General features: G+C 39.7%; 1 protein-coding gene across 4 annotated transcripts in view; it reads right to left on the bottom strand.

Moving 5' to 3' along the window:
- Positions 1-8031: 8031 nt before the first annotated feature.
- rcan3 (regulator of calcineurin 3) overlaps positions 8032-21550 on the bottom strand; it is a 42077-nt gene continuing 28558 nt past the window's right edge. For all 4 annotated transcript variants that reach the window (XM_005723848.2, XM_005723849.2, XM_005723850.2 and 1 more), the window contains 3 exons: positions 12700-12873; positions 11668-11839; positions 8032-8329 (listed from right to left, as the gene is read on the bottom strand). In XM_005723848.2, coding sequence (XP_005723905.1) covers positions 8175-8329; positions 11668-11839; positions 12700-12873 — 501 coding nt within the window. In that variant the 3' untranslated portion in view covers positions 8032-8174. The remainder of the gene's footprint in view (positions 8330-11667; positions 11840-12699; positions 12874-21550) is intronic.

The raw sequence follows: 21550 nt of genomic DNA, 5'->3' as shown, positions 1-21550 counted from the left end.
CTCTTATAACAGGAAGAGACCAGACAATAGACCAGACAGCGAGGTGCAGCTGTCTGCAGTCAATGATTGAGGGTGTGAAGGAGAGAGAAGGGGAAAAAAACAGAATAGAGAAACACACACTATGTGAAACAGCACAAAAAGTCTATAGCAATAGAGCCACTTGATCCAGCCCTATCTATTAGGTTTATTAAAAAGGAAAGCTTCAAGTTTCATCTTAATATTAGGTGGTGTTTCCACAGGAAAGGCGCCTGATAGCTAAAGGCTCTGCCTACCATTCTTCAACTCCGGGAACCACAAGTAAGCCAGGACTGCGTTGGGTCCTCTATGAGAAGAAGTATTTTAAATACATTCTGGATTAAACATGGGGCCAATGGAGAGAACATAATGTGGGAGAAATATGTCTCTTTCTAGTTCCTGTTTGACTGTTTTACACAAAAAGGTTCATAACTTTTAAAAGCATCAGCTAACAGCTAACGGTCCCGCCTCTTTACCTGTCTACTACACTGTATGAATTTGATTTATTTCCTTGTGTCTTTTTTCCTACCTGGAATGACAGGGAAGTAAGAAGCCACTTTACCTTAAACCTCACTCTATGTGCTTATTAACTAACTTATTAATTAAAAGGGAACCAGAAAGATTTGGCCTGTATAGCTTGAGAGCTTAAGTGTCCAAAACACCCATGAAATCCACATTAACTGGATCTGTTCCCCGTAGATACACACACTTTGTGATGTTCAACAGTAAGAGTCATTGTGAGGAGGAATTCCCCGCTGCCTGTGAAGAGAGGGCTTTTTGTGTCGTGAAGAACGAGACAGTGCAGTATCACAGCTCTTACTCAGTCCTCTCTACCTGCAAAATACCAACAGCTGCCCACTGTTTTACCTCTAACACAGGCAATCTTTATGACTGCGTGCTACAATAAAGATGTACCAACCCACTGACTAAGTTTGGGCCAAACCTGTGCTTGCAAGACATCCTTTTGTGAAATCAGGGATAACAGTGTGCCAATGTTTTGGCTTTGTTGTAGTTTCTCACCTCATGCAATGTGTCAGGAGGAAATGGATGAGAGAAAACTGTTGTCACAACATTGACGAGCAATCATTTGTCTTTCGTTCATGGCTGACGGGATGGAACAGAAGCTGTGAATGTTCAGTGACTACACTGCCTGCCACACAGTCCGCTCATGCCTCATGCTTTAAATTTCAAACACGCTAACGATCCATGAAAGAATCATTAACTCAGACTTGGAACAAGACAGAATATTAACTTAAGCTGCAATGTGAAAGTGACAGTAACATTTAATGGCGGCAATTATACCTCTTTGAATGAATGGATCTCGTGGCTCCATTCCTTTGCCAGAGCCATTCTTTCTTTCTGGTTGGACCACTGCAGGGCCATGTAAACACAGCTGCTTGTCCTTGTTTGAGTGAATGATTGTATGAGTGATAAAGTTAGGCAACTAGTCTGCTGCGCTTTCAAAATAAGTTAGTGAAAACACTGCGGCTCTCTCTGACAGCTTTCGGCAGATAACCTGCATAGGAGTCAGGAAATTGTGGTTAAATTGTGACTACAGAAAATAATTAGGGTCACAATGTGTGCACATCGGTCACACAGTGTTAACCGCAACTCACCTGCGGGAAATATGCACTGATACTCAGCACAATAATAAAAGGTTTTTTTGGTACAACTTGATCTGCTTCATCTGTATCAAAGAGCAACTCAAAAGAATCTAAGCATAGGGGAATGTAACACTAGTAAAATCGCCATTAACTAAAATTCATGTGATACTGTAATGATCAGGGCTTATTCTCAGTTTAAAGGCGAGAAGCTATTTTTCTAAAGGCTCACTTGAAGGAGGAAACAAGGCTTTCTCTCTCTTTCATACAGTTATTGTAACGTTTGACAGATGTGCAGAGAAGCTGTTGAAATCCATGGATTACTGGCCACTCAGTTTGTTCCACAGACTGTTGACCTCCATGCAAACTTCTCCTGATCCAACCAAAAACATGCATTGGCCTAACCCCACCAATCTTTGCAACCCAGGTTTTCAGTGGTAGGTCATTTGAAACTGAAAATGTTTTACCTGACATCAAAATAACTTTAACTAGATTTTATGTCTGCTTTGGCACCGCTATCCCAGAATGACACATAAATAACCGTCTAGTTTGGTATTTAGCTAAAGTTTGCTGATTAGTTTTGACAAGAAATAATCTATTACCCTTGCGTTTGTGAAGGACAGGGTTTTTAAACCTGTTTTTTCTTGGTGGTGATGTAAATGCAGGAATCCCAACAATATATACAGCATAATGAAAAAGTAATAAAGTCCCCTTCCTGATTTTTGTTGTGTGACAGATACATTAGACAAAGATAACTCTAGTAAATACAAAATGCAGTCTTTAAATAACCTTTCCATTTATTAAAGAACAAAAACATATCCAAACCTGTGTGAAAAAGTAAGCTTAATAACTGGTTTTGCCAGCCTTGGCAGCAAGAACTGCAATTCAGTGTTTGTGATAACTAGTAATTAGTCTTTCACATCGCTGTGGAGGAATTAAGGCTCACTATTCTTTGTGGAATTGTTTGACTTTAGCCATGCCACGTTTTAATTTAGAGGACAAACATGTTACATTTAAGGTCACTTCAAAACCTTGATTTTTTCTTCTTTTTTTTTAGCTGTTTAGAAGTCGACTGGTGTGTTTTGATCATAAACCACATGTGCTTGACCTTCAGTGGATGAACTGATAGCTGGACTTGCTTCATCAGGATTTTCTGGTAGAACGCGGAACTCATGTTTCTGTCAATTACAGGAAGTCATCCAGGTCCTGAAGCAGCAAAGCAGACCATCACTCTACAACCACTATGTTTGACTGTTGGTATGATGTTCTTTTTTATGAAATATTGTGTTGGTTTTAAATCAGAATATTTTTCACCAAATTCTTGGGGATCATTAAGATGTTTTTTTAATAAATGTGAGAGACTCATTTGTGTCATCAGTGGTTTTCTTCTTTGAACTCTCTCCTGGATCACATTTTTGTCTCCTTCTTATCATGAATCATTAACACGGGCCCTAATTTAGGCAAGGGAGGCCTGCAGTTCTTTAGATATTGTTCTGGGTTCTTTAGTGAACTCCTAGATGAGTCACTGATGTGCTCTTGGAGTAATTTTGGTAGGCTGGCCATTCCTGGGAAGGTTCACCACTGCTCCAAGTTCTCTCTATCTGTAAATAATGTCTCTCACTGTAATACACTGGAGTCCCAAAGCCTTAGAAATGGTTTTGTAACCATTTCAACAATGATAGATTTCAGTGACTTGTTTTCTCAGCTGTTTCTTCAAATTTTTACATGATGTGTTGCTTTTGAGGTATTTTAGTCTACTTCACTTTGTCAGACTGGTTCTATTTAACCGATTTCATGATTCATCTGGTTTAGCAGTAATGAAGCCTGGGTGTGGTCAGTGAAACTGAAGTGAGATTTGGTTAATCACCATTAACTCATTATTTAACAAATGGGGCGATCGTGGCTCAAGAGTTGGGAGTTCGCCTTGTAATCGGAAGGTTGCCGGTTCGAGCCCCGGCTTGGACAGTCTCGGTCGTTGTGTCCTTGGGCAAGACACTTCACCCAGGGTGGCTGTGGCTACAATGTAGCTTGCCATCACCTGTGTGTGAATGGGTGGATGACTGGATATGTAAAGCGCTTTGGGGTCCTTAGGGACTAGTAAAGCGCTATATAAATACAGGCCATTTACCAAATGGTGCACGTTCCTTTTTCACACAGGGCAGGTAGGTTTGGATGGATCTTTTATCTTAATAAATGAAGTAATCAAAACCGCATTTTGTATTAACTCAAGGTAGCTGGTTATCTTTGTCTAATATTGCAACTTCTTCTGTGATCTGAAACATGCCAGTGTGAATTTGCAAAATTGGCCAGTGTGGGCCAGCATTTGTTGCCTGTTTGCCCTCATTGTTGCAGTCACATGACTGGACAGGTGTCATGTGCTAAGTGCTACAGTCAGCATGCTAGCATACAGTGCATTGAAACAAAGCAACTTAGCATGCTGACATTTTATAAACACAAGTTAAAGACATTTTGATAGCAAAAAGGTCAGTTACTGTCCCCCATTATACCAAATGTGGTCTTGTGTAGGAACTACAACAATGTAATTGTGTCACAAGCATGCAAGCTGTTGATGCTGAACTTGTGTAGCAGAGATCATGTGGGCTGAGAATTCAAGATGGTCTCTCTCTTCTCACTTTAGAATCTGCTGCTCATACAGGCAAAAAGAAAAAAACCTTTCCTCTACATGAAAAAATGCCAAGTTCTTACAGTTTATTTCCTATTTCAAAAAAGTAGTTATTTGCAAATGACTTTCTAGTTTTTGGTATTAAAAACAAAATTGTACTTAAATACTAAGTAATAAGATTTATTCTGTCACATAAATATAATCTATTGAAGAATTAACAGCTGGCCTTGGTAAAATAAAATAAGCCTTCAGTTATGATCAAGAAGAACAAAATCAGGAAATGTTTTAAAGATTTTGCATTTGGTAAATTAATGCTGAATTCTGTGAATGTAATGAAAACCTATGAAAGCCACAAACTGGGAGACTAGATTTTACTCAGGTGTATGTCTGGCACAACACACACTTTATGGACACAAGTACCGGAACAATTACACATTTACAGGAGCTGCTTAGCCACAGAAACGCCCGAGGTTTGAAACTCTTGAGTTACTGAGTCAGCAGAGCATTGGCAATGCTTTTAAGCTGCTCTGTAACTTTACGTGTTCTGCCACCTTCTGGTTTCCATTGCACAATTATACCACTTACATCTGGGAGGGAATAAAAACTCGTGATGTGACGTGTTGTGACAGTGGCATCCTATTACAGTAGGACTCATGAATTCCGTGATGTTTTGTAGAAAAACGTATTCTTTTACAGATGTTTGTAAAGGCAGACCGCACAGCTAAGCTTCCTGTTTACGATAATATGACTGGAAAAGACTGGATTCAAAGATTAAGAGGTGTAGCCCAGTACATACACTGTACATAGCTCACTTTCTGGATGACTATAACTATCTAATTTTTTGGAATGAGATTCTGTTTCTGTGTTTGCATCCCAAGTGTAGCCCCTCGAGCAAAGACACACCTGAAATAAACAACACTAAACATAGATTTTAAGAATAAGTCTTTATGTATTTTTTTTTCTATGTGAAACAAATGACTATTATACTACACAAATCGAAGCGGATACTGTAAGAGACAGAGACCATCTCTGAGAAATAAGTACAGAACATGAAAATACACATACTGGTATTATAGAACTATAAATTATTGCTCGTTTTGCTACGTTGTTTTCTCGATTCCTACGATACAAGACACAATATTCAGGTTTCAACGGAAACAGTACAACAGTGACAAACGGTATAATTGAGCTTTTTAGTAGACGTTCCCCAGAAATAAAAGAAACATTCAAACAGAGTCCATGTTGAACACAACAAGATGACTGTCGGTTTTGATCGAGCATCTTCGGAACTTATTGTTATACATTTTTGTCTTTTTTTGTTTCCATTTACAACATTGCCAAGAGAAGCCATAACAAACTGCACACCGGGACTGGCCTCAGCAACAGAAAAAACACTTGGCATATGTACATAAATATAAATTTTCTTTTCAACTGTGACCAAATGCACCAGTTTGTTAAAACACCATGACAAAAGAGATAAAAAATCTTTCCTTGTGTCCTTCTTTCTGCTCCGCTGCTTCCTCTACAATATCATCCATCACAGCAGCTCCACCAGTCTGCCGTCTGCTTAGATAACTGCGACAGCTTAACCGGAGTGCCAATAAAAGTGCACTCTGCCAACACGGTGCATTTCAAAGAACCATTTCATATCCTGTGAAGATAAAATGAATGTTTCTTGTGGACAAACACAAAAACAAAGATAGTGATTTTGTTCTGCACTGTCATCCTGCCTCCTTTCTTTTTTTTCTCTCTCTCTCTCAAACCTAAAACTGCACTGCATGTCCACACCGCTTTTCAGAAACGCACTTCCACAGATCCAAAAAAGGCCTGAAAGGTTCACACGAGCAAAAAGGAAGTGGAGTGTTTCACTCACTGCAATATGCTGGTGAAAAGGCTAACCAGGTGTTTAGCTTGAGATAAAACAAACAACACTAGAAATAAAACTGAAGACATACAATGTGCTTCCTACTTTGTCTTTAAAAAAAGACTTTTATGTGAAGGAAATAACAGCACACTGACAGTAAAGTGCTCACATGCACACAGACTTGTAGTTTGCTTACTAATATTGTTACATAGCAAAAAGTACTTTTAGATTTCATGCTGTCTGATGACACAAATGAGGTTCAGACTCGCCTCCTTTGTGTTGCTTTTAAAGCGCTGAACTGTTTCATTTAGTGGAGGTGAAACACACTGGTCTGATTTGATTTTATTGGAACAAAATAAAGGTGAGCTGTAGATTAAGGAATGTATGTTTTTATAAAATGAGCGCTAATTCAATACAAACTACTGCAAGTGGGTCGGGGGAAACATGATATCCTTGTGTTTAGAAATACAGATCAGAGTCTCTGAGTAAGAAAGAAATCATTTTACGTTAGGAGATGAGTCGATGCTTTGGTTGGTGTATCTCATGTGGCGTGATTAATTTTCCCTTTTCTCAGCAAAATGCTTTCAGGTAAACAGCAATATCTAAAGGAACTATTTCAACAAATTTTTTTCCGCTAAGCTATTTACAGCCAGACGCAGCGCAGTACTCTGGTGCGCAGCAGGAGACGATCAAGAGTCCCACAATTGCTCGGAGATATCGAGAGATTCTCAGTGCAAAACAAGCAGTAGAAGGTTTCGGAGGAAACCTGACACAGATTGTGGGTTTGATTAAATAACATAAAAAAATACATTTAAGTTGTGAATTACAACAAACAGAATCAGAAAAAAACAGAAAAACAAACCCCGTCCCGACACCCCTTTGAAGAAATAAGGGGGTTTGACCTGTCAAATCGCAAAAAAGTGACACATGCAAATTTGCCGTCGAGTCAAAGACTGAACTGTCAAGCTTTCAAAAACTCATTCAGCTTTTATTTTTCTACCCCCCGTTTCACATACTTTCAACCCTGTGCGCAAATATGCACTTGCGTCAAAAGCATCAACCCGTTCCTCTGTCATAGTCACGAACATCAATTAAGAAAAAAAATACACCTCAGCTCTTCATCTACAGAAGTAACTTAGCATGCAAAAAGTTTTGGGGTATCAAATACGTAGTAAGTATACACATCTAGTAGTACAGCAAAAAAACACCTCTCCAAATAAAAAAGGACAAAAGCAAAATTAAAAAAAAAAAAGAAAAAAGAATAAAAGTTAGACAACCACCACAACTTTGTTAGTCACATATGGCGCTTCGTGCTGTGTGTGATGTTAAATAGGTTCCTTTTTCTTGATATAGCTTGTTAGTATTTGTGTTTCTGTAGGTATTTTTTGTAATACAGTATATACATGCAGACAAGAGCGGAAACATCACACAGTCAGTCTTAATGAGAGCGGAAACTGCGAACCAGCAGATATGAAAAAGGAGGAAAAAAATAGACATTTATAATACATATGTATAACCTAAAAACACAATTTATTGTTTAAAAAAACAGAAAGAAAAGAAAAATATCTTTGCTTAAGTATCACATGTCCTCAACCAAAGATCTTCGATTATTACATATGACTGTGAGACGAAGGGAGAGGTACAGCTAACAACCTAACTGACTAGCAAGCTACTGAGCAGGACTAGCAATGAGAGCTGAGTGTGTGCGATAAGTGACAGGTGCCTGCGTAGGGACAGGTATTTCCACCCCTCTTGCCGAAAACGAGGGGAGATTAGTGGGGTGGAGGCAAGCATGCCTACCGCTCCCCCAGGCTGTCCACAGAATGTGATGAGTGTGTGTGTGTGATTCTCATCCATCCCCTTCAAGCCACCTCATTCCATCGCCACGCTCCCCACAAACACCGTCTTCGAGCAATGTTTGTTGGTTGTTTTTTTTTTTTTTTTGCTTTAGTTGAACTGAAATGAGGGGCATCGACGCTCTCTGTGAGTGCAGAGACGAGAGAGAGAGGGCAGGTGTGTTGTGGGCTTAAGTGGCGGTCTTGGCCCCACTGGTGTTGGAAGGGAGGCCTCTCTAGTTGAAGACCTTTGGGGGTCCGTCGGGACGTCTGGTCTGGACAATCTGCTGCTTTGGCCGCGCTGCCTCGTCCTCCTCTGTTTCGCTCTCGCACACGTGGACCACCACGCTGGGGGTGGACTCTGTTCCTGCATGGAGTTCATACTTTTCACCTGAGGGGATGGAAAGAGAGAAGAGCCATTAAGTTACAGTCTGTAAAATATCACCACTAGATGTCAGCAAATTGCGGCAGTGCATAATCCTGGCCACTGTAGGACAATCATATTTCATATTTTATGTGCGATATTTTATGCTTCTACACTCGAGTCACCTATAAAACTGGTTGCCGTTCATCTGTATTTAGTGTACTCAGATAACAAAATGACTCCAGACCAGATACATCCCACAATCTGCTGTTTTCTTAGCAGGCCGTTAGTCAGCTGTTCATCTCAGCTGTCTGTATGTGTCGATGTTTACTTCTGGAGGCGGCTGTAAGCTTGTTAAAGAAGTCTGATCCATCTTGATGATACTGAGCGGAGTTATTGAGAACATCCTGAAATTTTCTGTCATCAGAGGCTGCTGTTTTTAACTAGTGTTATTGAAACTTATAATAAATAAGCATGAATTACAATTTTCTTATGAGTTCTCATCTTCTCATCTAATACATATGTGGCGGGTCTGTATCTACAAACTTAACACAATTAGGCAGAACAGCGATGTCCGTCTCGGCCACTGTATTCAAGATGGCAGGGAAACATTGCGACTTCCACAAACTGGCAGCAGCACCTACGTATTTTAATTTATTAATTAATTCTAAGTTTATGAGAATGAGTTTGTTGGAAGATTAAATGCAAACTAATCATTATATCTACCTATCAATATATACGCACACAGTACATCATTCTTTTTTTCAATTAAATAAACTAAAAAAAGGGTAATTGGACATTTACGGATTAAATATGAAAGCAAAACCACTACTGTGGTAAAGAGAGACTGGCAAAACTCAGAGTACTGAGAACTGGACTAACACATTGCTCAGTAGAAGAGGCTTCATGCAAGTTAATCATTTAATGTAGTGTACATTCCAGAGGAAACTGCTGTATGTTTTGCTCTCTTTGAGTAATATTAGAACTTTACAACCTTAAGTCTAAAAGTAAGTCAATATTATTGACCATTTCAAATGCCTGGAGGCAGGATACTGCCCAGTTATTTTGAAGCATTATTCATTATACCAATGGACACCATACCATTAAGAGTGCATGTATAAAACCACCAGATATGATCAAATTTATATAAGTAGTAACACTTAGGTGGAAATTGTATTTCTACATTTGTCTTTGCCATTCCAAAACCTTCACATAAATTTCAGTTCCACATTTAATTGTCTCTCTCTTATAGTGCCTCTGATTTTACTGAAGGGATTTGAATACATCCCCCATGAATGATAAGGAGACGAAAAACACTCCTCCTTCTGTCTAGAGTAGCACTAATTTTGCACTAATATGGTTGACTAACTAAATATACTTTATGTTTGAAATATGTACGGCATCTATTATATGGTGACAGCTGTTTTTCCTGTTGGTTAAGGAACAAATCAGGATACGTGTTCAAGAGACAACTACTCCCCGGAATACTCTTGCCATTTGTCTGGATGCCAAACTCAGCGGACTCTGATTGAAAACGGACTCTTGTGAGATTGTATCACAGTCGCCATGGAGATCAGACAGCTGGCAGACAGGAGGAAATTGGTCTTGTCGCTTTTCGCCGTGGTGCCAAACACAAGAGAGGGACACCGAATATAGTCCTGCTGTTACCACGGGGAGTTGACAGAGGGAGTCAGCGTGCTGTGCTGCAGCCCTGAGCTAATCTGATGTTGGATGGCAGGATGTGACGCGCAGAACAAAGCAGTTTCTTGAAGCCTCGTGTTGCTATGGTAAAAGCAGAACATGTCAAAATGGCCCTCCGAACTGGACTGTGTGTGTGTAATTGTGCGTGCGAGGACGTGGCGAGTTTAATCATCAGTTTTGGTGATAATAAATGGCGCTCGGGTTGTTTTTTCCACTTCATCAGCATGATCACATCCACATATGCAAGCATGGAAAGACGCTGTGGAAATGGCACACCTTCTTGTGCGTGTTAGGTGACATTTTCTAAAGGCTGCGGCGATCTGATATCTTGCTGACAAGGCAGACAGAGGTGCAGGTGTTTACTTGCCAGTCTAACTGTGGTGGTTTGTGCTGCCTCATTTAGACTGGTTCCTCATTAGCTTTCATATTGCCATGCCACTCTATATGCAACCAGGTACAAAATCTCCAGGGCAAAGTGAGACCTGAACGATATCCAATTGCTATCATTTACACTATGTGTGTGTAAGAAATAAAATCTTCCGACATATTAGTCTGATACGAGTGGATGGTTTAAAACAGGAAGGTATTTAGCATTTGTGGCAGCTCCGTGCAAGCTGGGCATGCATGCCAACACTCAAGTAGTCTATTGCCAGTTTAACTGAGCTAACTTTAGTTCTGAGAGCCTCTAGAACTCTGTTTAAACTTAGATTAACAAGGATGCAATTGTTGATCTGCATAGACATGGAAAGAATGAAACAGTATTGTTCTTGAGGTGGGGAGGAACGTGATTGTAAGATTAGCTGCTACAACTATTTCCACACTGGATGTTTTGTTTTTCCTGGGTGGCATTGATGAATGTTAACTTGGCTCGACTAAATGGAAAGCAGAGCAGATTCACTCGGGTAGATTCTATAAACTATTGCCATTGGTTTACCATCCTCCCTTAATGACTCCTCCTAAATCCCCGAAATAAGTAATGATGAACTGAAATAAATCGTCCCTGCAGGACTTTCTAATCCTAGTTTAATACTGCAGATAGAAAAGAAATACACACAGACGTTCACCACCTCCAAAAATCCACTTATGGTTTCTATGAAGGGGTTTACTCATTAGTCAGTGTATGTTATGCAAAATCATTTGAATCCACTGCTTCTTTCATTGTATATGTACTGACAATGACCCTTGATGCTGATGTATCATAGCTCGAACAATGGATTTGATTCGTGGGATTCAGTCTGGCGTTTCCTTTTTTATGCTTCTCTGCAAAAAACCACAGCAGCAGGAAGTTGTTCGCTGAGATCACTAAGAAAGACAGATTTTTAAATGGCACAGCATTCCTTAAATGTACTTCTGAACAAGTACTTCAGACGCTATTCAGAAGTGACTAACGCGCCGCAGTAAAAGTCAAGATTAAAAGAGCTATAATTCAAAAATGTTCCATTTCCTTTTGTCATGATTGCTTCCCAGATAAATATCCTTTCCACATCGCCCCCCTGAGGTGCATGAAATAATTTCCTGCTTTTTTTCGGCTTTACTGTTCAGAGACGAATGATTCAAAGGAGATTTTTTCATACATTTGTTGCACACCATTTTCCCTGTGTTACGCCTGTTGTAGGCACCGAGTACCAACACAGAGCACGAGCGTGTTGAAGTTGAGTACTGACCGGGTCCGAGCTTGGCTACGGCGCACAGCAGGTCGTAGTTGATGACGGGCGTGGCGTCTTCGCTCTGGCTCCAGCCCACAGGCGGCGAGGCAGGGGGCGAGATCAGAAACTGTTTGACTGGCTGGGGAGGGGCCAAATATGACTTATCAATGTCCTCGTCACCATTCTGGATCTATTGGAGAGAAGATGATAGATGATGAAACGGCTGTTCTCTTAATTCATACACAAGTCTCATTGTCCGCTGGTTATATGCACAGGATAAACTGAAGTTTCAGTCAGAAGCTCTGTCTTCAAGTCTCAAATAACAGGCTTTTTCCAATGAATGGATTTCAGCATTTTGATAGCTGCCAATTGCTGTAATTACAATACCTACATGTGGCATCTGTCAAGCTGTAAAATCCTTAATCCTCTTACATCAAAGTACTAAAAGGTGCAGCAGGGGTCATGACTGATGATGTATTCGCGATAAAGGGAGTTTCAGTTGGAGTCGCAGTGACTTGTATTTTTTTCAGGAAGCACAACTTTTCTTGACTAAAACTGAGCTAAACTGGGTGTTTTGGACTTGCTACACATTAATTTATAGCTATTTAAATGTGATTGAAATACAATTTATACAGTACGTAACCTGTAAAATTCATCCTTCAACCTCTCTCTTCCCCACAACTGCATAGAGACACACTTGTTCACACACCTACAGTGTAGTGGGTGGGTGGGGAATCAAGAACTGTGTTCTTGTGCTCAATAATGTAACAGATGAGTTTTGACAGGAAGGCTCATAGGTTCAGGAAGCAGTCAGGTGTGGCTCAGAGATACAAACAACACTAAAAGATGGATTAAAAAGAGAAATTGAAAGAATTTGGGAGGAGATTGTGTACCATGCTCTTTCTCCGAGTTTGTTTTTCTGTGTGTTGCTGTGCACACACAATGCACTGTGCCCTAACTCTCTATGTAAATAAGCAGTGCTTTGCCTCAGATCCTCCATCTCCCAGGCCCCCTTCCTGCCCTTTCCCAGACCCCTCATCTGACACTTACTTGAGCAAAGTAGAGTTTAAGCTTCTTGCCGTTGAACTCGGACTCATGTAGCTCAATGCGTGCGCGGGCTGCTGCCTCTGGGGTGCTGAAGTTGATCCGGACTCTCCGGAAGCTTTTGAACATTTGGAAAGTCGTCTGTTCATCGTAGATCCTAAACAATGCCTCGAACCTCTCCTGCACAAGATAAAAAAGGTAAAAATGTACAAGTCTGATGAGAGATCGAGGCTATTGTTGAGCATGTTAACCTGCTGATACTGTGAAATACAGCAACCATTTAAAAACCCAAATAGACTAAACAAGTCACATTTTTTCCATAAACACTTAAAACAATGTTTTCTTAGTTAACATTTATTCACTGACAAACCACGGCAATAGTATTTACACAGCGATATGCTTGACTAGAGGCAAATCTTCTGAGTCAGCGTCATCATCTTTCACTTAATGATTGTCAAAATTGGATTAAAAACTGTTGTTTATTGTTCTCTATTTCTTTTGTGTGCAATTACTCAAGATGAACTATGTTCTCTGAGCACTATTTTCTCAAAAGCTAGATAACATCAAATATCTCAAATACAACAAAATAAGATATTTGAGAACACTACGCGAGAAACTCGTGTGACTAAGTGCTCTGCGTCCAGCTCTGTCATTTTCCAGCACTCTCCTCTGCTGTTGTCTCTCTTTTCGTTTTTAATCCTTATGTAATTCTCTGCTTCTTGAACTATATGTCGATTATACATTCCCATATCCCCCCCATCAGGCCTCTCCACGGGCACCAAATTGGCCTCCTCAACTGTAAACTCAATCAAGCAGCTCAGCAGGAGGGCAAAAAAAAAAAGAAAGTAAGAGGCCACCAGGGGAGCTCGTTTCTGAATAATCAGTAGTGCTACTCTTTGAATCCTTCCAACAATGACTATCAAACTAGACCCTCTTTTGAGAAGGAAGAAGGATGATCGACTGAATGCGGTCTTCTGCCAGTACAGGTTCACAGGGCCTTTACATCTTTAATGTAGTTCTTGTGCTCAACTTGGGTAAAGCGGCCATTACAAAAACATTTCTACTTAATACTTAAAGAGTTAAAGTTAATGCAAAGCCATAGTTAAGTATGTGGATATGGCCGTTTGCTTTTACTTTAATCAAGTGTCTTAAGAGCCACGTGTTTGCAATCAGTGGTGCCAATGTCTACTTTTAAACGCTGCTCTCAAGTCAGCGCCCATTTCTGTTATTGTCTGACAGATTTTTATCTGAGCTGAATTTTTCTTCTGTCAGTGGAAGCTAGAAACTAAAATAGTCCCACAGCACTTTCCTTGTTGAGCTGACACAGCAGCTATCACCAGGATGGAAAAGGTGAGCGTTACCTGAAGGAATACAGGCAGCATGTCGGCTGTGAGATCTGCCTCTGTACATTAGTGACACCTAAGTGACAGGATACACCTATAATCTGCACACTCGGCACACCGGGATGAGTTCTGGGCTCTCTCTGCGTGTCGTTTCAGCCCTGTGTCTTATTGGAGAACACATATTCATCTGGCCTTGTTTGACATTTAATGCAAAAATCTTAACACTTTCACACTGTATGTAATCAAACTACGAGCAACACATAAAAGTCTGAGTATCATAAATTAAAGTCAAGCCGCAAACACAGCACTGACATGCTAAAATGTCCACATTCATATAAAAAAGAACTGTTTTCATTCAGCTTTTTCCGTCTAAAAAAAGCTGTTTTTAAATAAAATATCTTTTTACTATAACGCAAGACACAAACATCTGAACATCTGGATCAAGATGCTGAAACTGACTCAAATCATTGTCTGTGAAGGTTCTCAGTCATCCAGGTCATCGTAGTCTAAGGCGATCCTTTGTCCCTCTTTGAGGGGAAACTCCCACTGGGTTTAAATCTGGGACTCTCCACCATTTGACCCTTAGAACTGAAGAAGCTTCTCGGATGAGAGGTGAAACGTCTCCAAGCAACTTAAACAAGTCCAGACGCTTTTCTTTCCAAGCTCCTTAGACTGACTCAAATCATTGGCATTTCTACCTAAATGATCGATTAATTACTAAGTGACTAATCAGTTCACAGTAAAGTAAACACTTAATAATGATCAGTAAAGCCATCGTGCATTTGTATTAATATATAGCTGCTATATCTCAGTGCCTTGGTTTTTTGTTGACACAGTAAATATATATGCTTTATAATATGGGCCTTTCTGTAGAGAAATCACATAATCACACTATCTGACACATGCACAGCTCTAAATGATTCAGCAAGCTGTCAGCTGCCATCATGCTGCAGTGTGCTGTTCACTGTGGTCAAAAAATTTGGAGGAAAATAAAAAAGAAGATTAGCGCTTTTACTCCTAATCCTCCCCCCTTTCCCCTCTTGTTTTATTTTCACGTCTTCTCCCCATGTAAGTGCATCAGGTCTTCTGTTGCTGAACCCCTCTGGGTAGCTGGCTTAACATCAGAAGTGACTTCACCTACAGGCCATGTGATACCATTTTTAGTCAGATTTGGACTTCACCATACAAGGTGCGTACTTAAGATGCTAGGAAAAGAGGTCAAGTTAGGAATGTGTGAATATCTTGACTCCTTTTAAGTGAAACTTTTTGCAATTAAAACGCAAAAATCCCTCAAAGCCAGAGGAGATTGAAGAGCATGCTTATCGCTAAATATAATGGGAGAGCTGGGAGTTAAGTATGTTGATTTAATATGAATGGTCTACGCTCAAAGTTGTGCATAAATAGCAGGAGAAGCAACATGTCAAGATGTTACTTCTCATATTACATATTGCATCAGAGAGGGTACATAGTAATATAGTAATAAATCCATCTGTCTCTTGTGAGCCACTCAGTTTTACATAAGTGAAATACTAAAACCTAATTACAGAGGCCTAGGGAAAAATGTGTTTTCCCTGAATTTCTGATGAATGATGCAGGCAAAGAGGCATAAAACCCTCCTAGTGATAGCTCTGGATGCTATCAGATTGCTGCAGTTGCCCGTAGTTTGCATAGTATTCTGCAATAAGTCTACGGTGTTGGGGGTTGATGCATTGTGTGTCTCTTCTTCAGTTGTGTTTATACACCTGTCTGCACTTAATTATTAGTTATTATTAAACTCTGGCTCTCTTCCACGTCATGTCTTTGTCCTGTCTTGCTTCCTTCACCCTCAACCACAGATTGCCCATTGCGAAACCTAGCCCCACCCTATCATGTGATTTACTGAGGTCAAATGGCCCAGGCTGTGAGTGGGCGTCAAGGCTTCTGGGAGGGGATCTCAACACTGGATTATAGATGGCAAAATTGAAGTGAACTGAGTTGAATTCCTTAGCAACCAGTTGCTACTGGGTCACTGATCGGCCTCTAGGGCTGTATGACTGAGGCCTAAATGGTCTCACCTTTCAATTTGTTAAATCTTGTTTTCAGGTTTCTTAATATTTGCATGTGAGCACGACAGATTTTGTTTTAAATTTGAATTTTATATTTAATAAATGAACAATGGAACAAATCCACATGGACCGGCTTTTGTGGTCACTTTAGACGAGCAAAAAAAGCTTCAAACCTAACTTGTTACTAAACTGTTTACAGCCTACACTATGGAAAGCAGGTTAGGAAACAGCTGCTTACACATTCAGCAGGTGTAAAACAAAATTAGCATTCACTTGAAGTTTTTTCTTCCCTCAAGGCGAATGCTTGAGGGAAGCATTTGTTCAGTACAATTTCCTAGCTTCTTCTTAACTCTATTTTCCTATTACTGATCATATGTTGTACATTTGGTTTATCTGAGCTAAAAAGGAAAAGATGCTGGTGAGCATGCTCGCACTAAATAAAGATATTAACGATGCAGTGACTAAAATGAAAAGACTGAAGCAGTCGCCTTAAAAAAGCTTTCAAGCGTCATATAGCTAAAGGAATTTGACTGAAGACAGACTCATGAGTCACAGTTGGTGTTTATCATAAGAGACACGTTTGTTGGTTATGAGTAAACTGGGGGTGGGAGGTTGGTAGCATTTGTATTGCAAGATCTTGATTTACATTTCAGAGCATTTTACATTTCCATTGTTTGTTACAGTTGCTCCTGATTTTGGTGTAATCGTGACTTGAGTATAACAACAAAGACACTTGTTGAACCTCTCTGTAGAGCCCGCCTCAGCCCTTATTCACACTGTGAATTTTCCATGAGCCTTGGCCAGCTTCTATGACTCAGATGTCATCAAAACTCCATGTGTAAAACTGATAAGATTATCATTTACATACACAGAGGCACACACACACACACCCACACACACAGTGATGACTTCCTTAACCCAAATTGATATTTTGGCATGTGCAAAGACGTGGGAAAGCTCTGAGATCATGTTCCATAATAGCAGGCAATGTTTGTTTTACACCACCATATGCCAGCGCTGATAAACCCACGACTGATTGGTGCGTAACAAGTGAGCGTGCTGATCACTAATTTATGTGGCCTCTATGCGCAAACATGTTAAAGGAATGAGAGGAGGAAGACGAGGGGAAACGAGGAAGAAGAGAGGGGTTGTTGAGTTACATGTGGCTGAAAAGTGCCCTGCTCATCTGCCATCACAATGTTCCCTGTGGTGACCTACTCCCTTTGTTCCCTTGTGTAGTGTGTTTGTGAGAGAGATACAGAGAGCAATTGAGCAAGCCTGTGGGTGATGTAGACAAAGCGTTCATGATTCTTCACTGTGTTTCCACAGCTGTAGGTACCCACACAAATACAATACGCCTACTATACACTCACGCACAGGGAAGTCTGCATAATAAAATAATTGGGCAGCGCCATTCGTCTCTAAGCACAGCTGAAGGATGACCGCTTTTAACCGCACAAAATCCTACCAGTACTCTGTGTCCTGTGAGAGCCCGAAGGACAACAGGTGAGGGAGAAGAAGCGAACAGCACGTCCTGTTTTTCATTCTCAACACAGAAGATTAAAAGAAAACCAACCTTCACACCTCCAAAAAACAAACAAACCTGAAAATAAGAACAAGCTGGATACCGAATTGCTTCAGAACATAAAATTTGCTGCTGTTTATAATAAGGCTGTTGCTCACGAGAGAATTCCAGTGTGTGTAGAGTCTTTGGTGTAGACCGCACATTTCTCCATGTCACCTTTGTGTAACACCCGAGCTATAGCGCCACGAGCCAGATTCCCTTACTTTCCTGTCCTTGATTTTGCTTCTGCCCAGTTGTTGCGTAACAGAGCTAGTCTGTCACAACATTCAAGCTGAACCTGTCATGGTCCTTGTTTTTTGGACCCTGAGTTATGATTTCTGAACTTATTTGTCAAGTATTTTCCATTTGGCTCTTAGTTTGTTTGCATATATTTGTATTTTCTTTTTTAATCTTTAGGCCAGGGGTGTCAAACATAAGGCCCACAGACCAGAACCGGCCCTGCAAGGACTCCAAACAGGCCCACTGGACAACTTTGAAAATTGGAAGGACTGCACAGATTTTTACCTTTTAACAGTATTTTCATGTTTTACAGCTTTTCCTATTGAAAGAGGCCTCCATCCCCCAATTGCCATTCACACTACACAAAAAATAATTAAATAATAGTGATTATTTACAGTAAGTCCACAGTAAAAAATAAAAGAATCAAAATTTTCTGTGAATTTATGAACATTTTTTATAATTGTGTTATAGCACAGTCTTCATGGACTTCATTTTGAAGGTCATTATCAGGTTAGGCATTTTTAATGATGGCAACCTCTTAACTTAATAGTGCCTTTATTTCAACATTTTTGACAGAACAATTGCCATCTTTACGACCTCCACGTGTGCATGCAAGCGTGCTGGACAACTCGCAGATTTATTTGCAAGTCAGTATTTTATTGTATAATTGCATGATCTTAGTTTTTACTTGTTTTCACTAAAAAGCTATAGATATTATTTTCATCTGAATTTTATTTCCTCATACATATAAATGATTTCATGCTTCCAGCAGCAAGACGGCCCTTAAAAATACACTTGAAAAGGTCCTCTTGAATGCTTCTAATAGTATAAAGTGGGAAAATGGAAATTAGCTTTTACATATGATTACATTCTTGCATTACGTAATATTAACCATAATTAGCGTACACATAAAAAGATCTGCAATCAAAAGCTGCAGTTCAGGAACTGTCTGTGGAGGGGGGAATATACATACAGGAGATCCAACAAAGAGGCAGGCACAACTGCAAACTAGCACAAAAGACACCAACATAAAAAGACACTAAGCTTGCTAGTAAGCTGCAACCTCTCTTGCAGTTTCTCCGGGGCCTTCCTTTCAGAAGCTTCCCCCTTGGGTTAATAGGGTAGTTATGCTCCTGACTGTAAAGGGAAGGCTGTCATCGCAGTGGCAAAAGGATATAACTGTGTGCATGCTCACAGCAGCAAGCTCAAAAAAAAAGATCAGACAGCATAGGGATGAGGTGTGCAAGTTTACTGGGAAATGTCAACATGGTTTTCGGTGGCAGAACAAAAGAAAGTAGTAATTTAAAGAGCAGTGCTGAGAGAAACGGGAAGCTGGTTAGAGAAAAAAAACCCACAGGATCTACTTCACACCTTCTCTACCTAATGAACTGGTCAAGTATCAGATGACTGTGACTTGAAGTGTTTTCCCGTCTTATGTAAAAGGGAGATTAAGTTTCTTTAATATGTAAACAGCACTAACGCTCAGCAGACCTGCAGGTTCTTCCTGTTCTTACTGACGGATAAACGATTTCAGACACACTGGACAAATACTGGAATGTATTCTCAGCAAGCTGTGTTCAAATTGCGATGTTTTCACAAAAGCGCCTACACGCTGTCACTTTTTATTGTTGTGTTTGTCAGCTCATTGTGTTTACAGAGTTACATAAGGTCCATTTATTTAGCTGTTAGTTTGCTGTCACTGCCGGGAACCAGCGAGTAGCATCATCTAAAACTCAGCTACATGTTCCATTATGTCTTTGATGATGCCTGAAAATGCATCACGCACGCACAAATATAATTAATTATTTTCAAAATAATAGGTAACGCAGAAAAGGCATTTAATATTCGTCTGTAGCAATTTTGGACCTTTAATAGTAGACAAATAAAATTACAATAACAGCATTTAAATTAAGGGTTATTTGGATTGATGCTTGGTCAGAAACCGTTTCTCAGGATTCTTCAGATAGACAATAATGGTCGAGAAAATAATAGAGCAGCATAACTATAACAACCCTGGTTGGAGGGTAAATTAAACTAACACATAATAATAAAAACTACAATGAAAGAGGATTTGGTTAAATTTAACCCTAGCCTTAGACAACTTAAGGTTTAGATGAAAAATGTCGTTTCAGTTCAAATTCACCCTTTCACAATGTTAAAAATGCACATTAGCAGGCCCACGCGCCCCATTTCCAACAAGTTTATCTGAGATTTCCTTGATTTAAATTGACTGACTGGGCCACAATGCTCCATTTTTATCTGGTTTCCCATTTAATCCTGTACAGTATTTCAATCACCCTGGCACTCAGAGCACAATCCATGACTGTAATCCACAAGCTTGTTCAGTTCCATGTTGAATTACACCATTTGGCGTTTTGGATCAAAATGAAAAGATTAACCAAACCTAATTGGGACGTGAAGAAGGGTTTTTGTTTTTTTCCCCTTCCTTTGGGGAATTACTCAGCTTTCTCTGCGACACGTGCCGAGCTTTAACACAGTCTAATCCAGACCCTCACGCTTGAATTGGATTTGGGTGAAAATCAACAAACTAGGCCACAGAGCTTCTGGGTGAGTGGGGGATGGTGTTACACTAAAAATAGATAATGCTGGAATAATTAAGAAAATTCATTTCTTAAGTGTGTAGACAATCGTTTTTAATTACTGTCCTCCCTAAAGGACCAAACTGGAACCAATGTAATGAGGACGAACAAGGTAGGAAGATCTGATTGGAGAGATAACAGACGGCGCTGGATGAAAAATAACTGTACCTGCATGCATTTCTGTTCCAGTATACTTTTTCTAATAGCTTTCCAGTTGAATATGTATTATATTTAAAATATAGAAGACCCTTCAAGTGGCGGATTTTAGAGAAATCACAGTAAAAAAAATTATAAAATAAAATAAAAACTCAAATTACAAAGAGGATTTCTTGAGTTTTCTAGGTTTTTAAGTTTCATTTATTGTGCAGGACCACTAACATCCATTATCTACTCCTCATATAGCGTCTAAATAAAGGGAAATTATTTATTACACCTCGTTAGTCACCTTTTTTTTCCATCTCAGATTACTGATAATTGTTCTAGCCATGTTCACATTAGTATTAAAGTAAAGGCAGGACTTTGAAAATCTTCTAACTTCAATGAAACATCTGTAAACTACATAATAGTTTATCTGTTTGTTTAAAAAACTGAAAGTCAATAACTCAAATGGCTTGGAAGTGACTTTATTAAACGTAGATTCTAATTGTACATATCCGCTAAATTTTACCACCACTTTTTTTCCAGCTTCTTTGAGAAATTTAGTTAACTGGCAATCTGGGAACCCATCTGCTATTATCTGATGACTTTACCTGTGGGGATAACTGCCAACATTTGCAGCTTCCATTGTATACAGCAAAAATCATTCGCCACGGTTTCCTGATCTTTGTTTACAATGGAAGAGACATTTTTAAAAGCTTCAGATGTTAGCCAGTGGGTTTTGAGACTGCATTTTGTAAAAATGCTACCTCTGTTTTACTCTTACCAGAGACTACTTACTCAAGCTTGATCCATTAATCCTATAAGCAAACTACAAACAGAAACAAGAAGCCTTACAGAAGCAAAAAAAAACCCCCTTTATGTCCAGACACGTTCATATACATATAGATATCTATATATATACAGATA

The sequence above is a fragment of the Pundamilia nyererei genome, unplaced genomic scaffold (genome assembly GCF_000239375.1).
Source record: "Pundamilia nyererei isolate P.nyererei 1_Seehausen unplaced genomic scaffold, PunNye1.0 scaffold00010, whole genome shotgun sequence".
NCBI lineage: Eukaryota > Metazoa > Chordata > Actinopteri > Cichliformes > Cichlidae > Pundamilia > Pundamilia nyererei.
Note: the sequence above shows the minus strand (reverse complement) of the source record. Positions and strands in the feature narration are given on the sequence as shown.